Here is a 7,612-nt window from a genome sequence, read left to right as displayed (position 1 = left end):
TAAAACTGATTACTCCCATATCCCATAACTTTAACTTGTCACTTTATCTTGTCACTTACTCCTACTTGTGTAAGAGTTGTATATACCTTGTATTTTATTTTGATCTATTCTTATTTTTATACTGTATTTACTTACTTGCTATTCTGTCTTTGTTCTGCTGCAACACCCGATTTCCCCCTCTGGAGATCCATAAAGGATTATCTTATTTTATCTTAGAATAAAAAATGGATTAAATCATTCCAAAAAGTTTTTCTTGTTAAAAAAAATGAACAGTTCCCGTTACTTTTGTTTTTGAAGATACAAATGGAGAATTAATTTATTGTGAGAATATTCAAGAAACACACAGAAAAAAATCCGGATTATAACCGGCTCACCTCTTATGTACTCGGCATTGAAACTTCTGAATTTACCAGGAATACTTGAATGCATCATTAGCGTCACAGAATGGCGTCTCTGTTGGACTACAACCATGGTTTCCCAAAACAATTACAGCAGCGTTGACTACAAATATTGCAATATCTTTCACGCATGCGCATTTTGCTTTTTCAGTCACCTAATATGACATTTTCAATTATGCATGCCCGATCCAGACGACACGATGCTGACAAATTAGCTCCTTGTCCAATAATCTGTGTATTTGTGTTATGTAAACACTGTCTATGTAATATTAGATTATTATATTAGAAATGTATATCCAGCTGTGCAATGCTTCTTCATGTTTGGCTATAAATGTATCTCCCAGCTTTGGTATCTTAGGTTCTATGCTCTGATTTTAATAGTGATCCTTTTTTTAATAATAGCTTATTTCTAGAGGGAACTAAATGCTATCAAAACACAAACCAGTCATCATTTACACAACATGCTGTGTACTGTGTTCATCATCAGTATACCCCCCTGTGTGTCTTCACTGCCTCTAAAACAGGCGGAAAACGACCTCTGCTGGCGGAAAAGAGAATTACAGAAACAAACACTAAAGTACATGAATTGACTTAAATTGAATCCCGGGATATTTACATTGACCTTAACTGTACCTACTATTTTCTTAACTCCAGTTGCTAAACTAAACTCTTTCAATATATATATTATATATTTGAATAATTTTAAGTTATTATTCCCACATACACTGTCCTGCTGACTCAAATTCAAACTCGAGCCCCAAATGTGTTGTTATTCGCTGCTGAAAGTAGTCCCCAAAAGACTCCTGTCTGAGGAGTGTTTGCACAAATCATATGAATGTTTTTCCCCTTTTTTGAATTCATGTTTATATTTTGCAACGCCTCCCTCAAAACCCTGCCATCACTGTCAAATATTCCCTGCTTGCATTCAGATTTGCTCACACTCCGATATATCGTTGCTTGCACTGATTCTAAAGCGAAACAATCTTGAGAGCCAGATGTTTCAAGAGTCAACAGAAGCAACCCTGAATACAAGGAGAAATCCATGACTAGATTCTTCAAGTGAGTGAGAAAATGTGTTTATTTGTGGGTGAACTAACCCTTTAAACTGCATGTTTTTTTATATGACCAAAATATAAAATACATAACAAAACACACCACATACTAAAAGACTGTATACAAAATTTAAAAGATAGCAGAAAAAAACACAAGCAGCGTCAGATTTTGTATACAAGTAGTGTAACGTGGATGTTTCTAAACATGTTTTACTTAAACTTTATATTTAAATATGTGATTTTGATCCAGTTTATAACCATGAGAGCTTTCTGTTAAAAACCACAGCCAGGAGGTGATGCTCAGATTTCTAGGACAGCTGTTTCTTCCATCACCAGAATCTTTTTCTGAAACAAAAAGACAAACACGAACAATGAATTATTATGGTGCAAACTGAATAAGCGAATGCATATGTACATAAAGACAATTAATTAATTCTTCTATTGTTCTTAGTGTCTACAATCTACAATCTCTACAGAAAAATATGTTACATCCCTCTCTTCAAAGCCACCAGACTCCATGGACAAAAGGAGTAATTTTACCAAAAACATATCTGTAAATTATTATGGTTATTCTAGATGTCAAATTCTTAATGTATAATTATTTAATAGCTTTTTTCTTAATGCAGCTCAATTCTTAAATTGTAAAAAATAAATGCAAATGAGTTACAAGTTGTCTGACCGGTTTTGGTTTCCTCTTGGCTTTCATCATTTCCTGCTGCTGCTTCGACCGTACTTCCTCCAGACTCATGCAGCCGCCTGTTGACAAACACAAACACACACTATCACACTATCACACTTGTACAGTCAGATTAAAGGGAAATTCTTGTATGTTTAATACCTGCAACCTATTTTAAATATTTCTGCGTCTTAAGGAGGTATAAAATGTTTTGGAATTGCTCTCGTAGATTTCTTCAGCCGGCATTTGTCAAACAAGCTGGAATGGATGAAACATTGTTTTCCAGGGCAAAGAAGCCCAATCAAAGCAAGCCCACTGAATGTTCAGATTGTCATTCTAAGTGTGTGACAACATTACAGAAAGGATCCCTACAGAGATAGACCTTTTTGTTACAGAGGAAGATGATTTTTAAGACAGAAACAGCCGGTTCATCGCTGTCTTCAAAGCCACCAGACCCCATTGACAAAAACATCAATTTTGACTTGCAGAATGCTGGAGTTGCTCGTCTTGCCTCACTTGGTTAGTTTGTTTGAGCTATGTTGTGGCTTTTGTGTTTCAAATATGTAGTTTGATCAAACACAATATTTGTGTAACACACAATTACACAAAACAACCCTAACTAACAGTGGAAGACAAGCACATTAAATCTTCTGTGAGACAAAATAGCTGTTTTTGTCAATGGAGTCTGGTGGCTTTGAAGAGTTGTTACAATCTAAGCCTGTTAGTGGCAAAACAATAACTTTTATTAGATATATTCAACTTTAATGGACAATAATGAATATATTAATTATATAAAATCTTCATTTGTGTGTGTTCGTCTCACCAACACTGCTGGGGTTGATGGAGACATAAGCCATCGCTCTGCTCAGCCGAAGCTCCTCTAAAGCTGCAAGCTCCGCCTCCGCCTCTGCTCATCCAATCACACATCACATACATATCAACCAAACATGAAAAACAATGATATGAATTCTACCTGAATCACACGCCACAGATTAAACACGAACAAGACGACTCACTTTTCTGGATCTCTCTTCTTTTCTTTGGGTTCGGGGGGATGACAGTGAAAGCTTTGTGGCTGAAACAGAACAACACATGGCAAACAAGACAAAAAGAAAACACAATGAGAGCCAGGTTGTAAAAAAAAACAGAGCTTTCCTTTACGCGAATGAAAAACCTATTTTCTACGGAAGATGAGTAAGGCCACATGTCAAAAACTAATTTAAGTTCTGATCTTAAAGTCAGAGATTTCTGACTGAATACAGAATTCTGACTTTATTAGCAGCAGGAAAAAAATCTACTTTTGCAAAATAAATAAAAGTTCAAAGTAAAAAAAAAAAAAAGGAATTTTAAGGCAAAAAAAAAACCTGAAATAAAATCAGACCACCGCAATTTATCATCTAAAAATGTCCACATTCTACCTCCGTACAATCGGCTGCTGGCTGAAGTCAAACCTCGAGCAGAGAAACAAAGCATCTGTTTGTTTGTTTCTGGATGTTAACTCTCACGGGCAGGTGAAGTTAACCTGCAGGTCTGTCATGCCAGTGGGAGGTAAAGCGTGCGGGATTAATCCAAAGCAACAGATGGTCACAGACAGCAGCCGGACGACGACCTGCCTTTTGTACTGAGATGATCCCAGAGTATCACATGCACACAGCCCACCAGATTCACATGAAGAAGACCTGCTTTATTTAGTCTTTTTCCCTCTGGTAGGCCTTGAGACATAGAATGTATAAAAAGATGGCCGACATGACAGCTACCCAAACCCTCTCTATTGCCCCCTGCTGACTGGCTGCAGTATAGCTCATAAAGCCCGCCTCCTCCATGTTAACAGAGGGAACATGAGTCAAACTATTAAATCAAAATACACATCAAACACATGTTTCTCAAACATTATAGTTAGTTCTTATCATGCTGATTTATGTCCAAGTGTTTTTTCTGACAAGTTTACTTTTAATTAGTTATTTGATGCTGTAAAAAAGGGGTGTGGCCTCATGATCGACAGCTCTGTTGACAAATGGGGCTCCTGCAGCGTTCTGTTCCTGAGTAGCAGAGTAGAGGAGGAACGGCGAGAGGAGACGTCACTAACACTAACACTACAGTCAGTGAACTTTCCATAAGCGTGAATATCTGCTTCAGACCGACACAAGAAGCTGTTCTGCTGTTAAACACGCCGACGTATCGGATCTTTGCACAAAGTTAAATGTGTGTTTTGGTTAGCAGAAGGAGCGGGACATCGTTACCACGGCTGGACCTTCTGATCTCTACTGCACAGTCTCTGGATACTAATAATGTCACCAGCACGAGATGGCAGCGCCCGTCACGGGGGCGATTTTGGCTTCACTTTTGTACAGTTAGAGTAGATAATCCATCCATCCTTATCCACAGTCATTGACTTAAAAGTTGTGCAGGTGGGTTGTAAAAAGTCATTTATGATAAATAAATAAAAACATTTTTTGTTTCAGTTTAAAATGTACTTTTTGTTCTTATTCTTTTGCTTGAAAACGTGTTGCATGGACAAGAGTGGATGTGTTTCCTGGACTTTCACATTCACAACAATATTCAAGAGAAAATTTGATCATGTTCTCCTGTGTATTTTTATAGTTGTGTGATCAGAGGTTCTGGTTCGCTCTAAAAACTTTTTCAGATCTAACGTTGGGTCGGAGCACTGTTTAGGAACGTTTGATGTAAAGCTTATTGTTGTCAATGCAGTGGCACAGATGTATTTCATGGTGGGAAATAAAACACCTACTCTTCTACATTCTCACTGAGATTATTATACAAACTAAAAAGACTCAAAGATCTCCAGAATTCTTCAGATGAATAACAGGATATTTTGTCTTGAATTATTGAAAACATTCTTATGACTTTCTCACAGAATGATCGGCATCCTTGTGTCTTTGGTTACTTTGAAAACACCTCAATGTGCTCGCGAGCAGTGGAAAAGGTCTGACCTGCTGCGAGTCTCATGACTTGACTAAAGTATTATAAACCGTTCATGTGCATTTGATAGATGAGTGATTTAAAAAAAAAAACTATTGCGTGATTGTAAGTGAAAAGGGGCGTTTAAACATCTCGATTAGCTGCTGCTGTCTTATCCTGCCTGATTGTAAGCGGTGCTGCAGCTCTATTTTTGTAGTAAACAAATCTGGATTTTGTTTCATCTGCACAGGAAGTGAACAAAGCTTGCCCTTTCCTTTTATATTATGGTCCTAAACAGTGTGGTGTTTCTGTGAGTATCTATATCAAATGGCAAAAAAAGATGCACAACAACATAATTGTTTGAATCACTGTAAAAATGTTTAGTTTAAGTACAAGCAAACAACTGCAAAACCTACTGTAATGACATGTAACTCACCACTTTCCAACACCTTTCTCACCTCTGAATAGCATGTTTGGTCTCAGCCCTGACCCCCAGCTGCTCCCTCTGACCCGAACACGCGCTCATCTCGCGGCATTTTGGGTTCACATTGGCACTCCTCACAGAGTTGGCCGCCCTCCTACAGTCCGGGTTATTTCTGGGGGCGGTGGAGCTGGACCTGGCCCTCCTGTCACAGCCCGGTTTGAGTGCCGTGCGCCGTGTTACGGAGCCCCCCTCCTCACACCTGCCCCGCTGCGGATACCTGGGGCAGCTTGACGCGCGGCTTTTACGCAAAGCGGGCGCTTTGAGTTCACTCTGTGTTCGGTTAACCGCCTTTACCTTTACCGGTTTGGTTCTCTCGAGGGTACTTCTCGAAGCCTCCACCGGGGTTCGTTTGATAACCTTGGTTGCAGGCATTTTTATTTCAAGGTAGCGATTCTGTTTCCGGCCTCGGTGTAAGAAAAAGACTCGTCATCTTCTGTTTCCATTAAAGTAAAAAAAATCATAAAAACTCAACTTTTCCTCTCAGGCGTTCCGTTGTCATGGAGCAGCTTGTACCTTAGCAACTGTCACGTGTCAAATCACAGACATCAGGGAGCATTTCTGGTTCGTAGTTTCAAAATAAAAGCCTAAAAAAATAATTACAAGAATAAAAGAGAAGGAAATAACATCCAAACACACAGGATAAGGTTGGATTTTTGATGTTTGGGTTAGTTTGTTGCACCTTTTCACCCCATCAGTGATTTTATGTCTAAATATAGCCTACTCCCTGACTTTGACTATTAGAGGATATTAGGAGAGAAGTCCAGCCGCACCAAAGAAAACCAGCCCTAACTAGCTTTGGGCTCAGATTAGTCGATTCATCGGTTAAGAAAACATGCTCAAAACGTCAATCTTTCCTGAAATGTTGTTGATCAAATAGATTAAGAAAATATTGATTATCTATAAATAAAAAGAAAATAATTGTTAGTTGCTAAATTATTTATCATAAGCATTTATTTATGATTGTAGTATTTACCCTGCCCACTGAAGCCAGTATGTTATATTTCTACTTTGTTTGTTTTGTTTTTGAGCTTCTTTTTGAGAACCTATATTTTATTTTGAAGGCAGATCGTCCTCATTTCCGGTTTCGTCCTGACTGTCTGTGTTGAGTTTGATGCAGCTGCAGATTAAAGTAGGTGACGCAGCAGAGTATTTGTTGTTAGAAGGTTTCAGTCTGCCGTCCGTCAAACGAGAGAGCCTCATCCGATTACTGACACGCGACCCAATCAGGTCACATGACCACAAAGAAAATACAAGTACACGTAGGCTAAATATACTGTACATATTGTATAAAGATGCTGTATACAACATTCACATATATATATATATAACGTTAAGTACATTTACATTTTCAAGTAATATACTGAAGTAGCCTGAGGTACTTTATGCTTGCACTTTATTAAATTTAAGACGGACATATTGTAGTTCTTCTGTAAGGACACTTTAGCTAATTAAGATTATTTATTCATTTACAAAATATAGTGCATTTTTACAGGCTGGATTAAACTACAAAACAATGGATGAATTCTTAACGAAAGATGCATCAGATTTGAATATGACTTTTAAAAGAGACAAAGGAGAACCAATGATTGATGATTAGAAATACACTGATGATAACAGAGAGACTGGGGACGTTTTCGACAAGGGAGTGTTGCACATGCTAGTTATGCATGTTAGCTCCTCCCATAGGGAAGACAAAGGACATATTAAACATCCGCTGCTACAACTATTTAAAAAATAAACTTCTTTTGTATAAAAGTCATTGTTGTCAAACTCTCCTAAACTTTTGTATCATTTAATTAAAACTAACAAAGTTTAATTCATTGTTTTATTCACTTTGGTAAGCAACTGGCAACATCTGTATATCAGCTAGCATATGGACGTCATGGCTGACGATAATTTCAAAAATAAAAAACAATGACTGTGTTTTTATACAGTCTATGATAAAAACATGTCAAAAAAGCTTGTTGTATTGTATTGTATAATATCATTGTATACATAATTATACTATAATATTATTGAAAAACATCTCATCATTGTACGATGCTGTAGCTGTTGATCATTTTCTGTCTCTATTGACATTGAA

At 37.5% G+C, this 7,612-nt stretch overlaps 1 protein-coding gene across 1 annotated transcript; it reads right to left on the bottom strand.

The window, feature by feature from the left end:
* Window positions 1-1,536: 1,536 nt before the first annotated feature.
* Window positions 1,537-6,758, bottom strand: LOC138595588 (uncharacterized). The gene is made up of 5 exons (XM_069666900.1): window positions 5,504-6,758; window positions 3,143-3,201; window positions 2,950-3,033; window positions 2,130-2,206; window positions 1,537-1,795 (listed from the first exon to the last, which is right to left on the bottom strand). The coding sequence occupies exons 1-5, from the start codon at window positions 5,899-5,901 to the stop codon at window positions 1,751-1,753; spliced, it is 663 nt and encodes a 220-aa protein (XP_069523001.1). The 5' UTR covers window positions 5,902-6,758; the 3' UTR covers window positions 1,537-1,750.
* Window positions 6,759-7,612: the final 854 nt, after the last annotated feature.

This window comes from Semicossyphus pulcher, unplaced genomic scaffold (genome assembly GCF_022749685.1).
Source record: "Semicossyphus pulcher isolate SPU_LCO1_2020_fin unplaced genomic scaffold, fSemPul1.0.p SCAF_18, whole genome shotgun sequence".
Lineage (NCBI taxonomy): Eukaryota > Metazoa > Chordata > Actinopteri > Labriformes > Labridae > Semicossyphus > Semicossyphus pulcher.
Note: the sequence above shows the minus strand (reverse complement) of the source record. Positions and strands in the feature narration are given on the sequence as shown.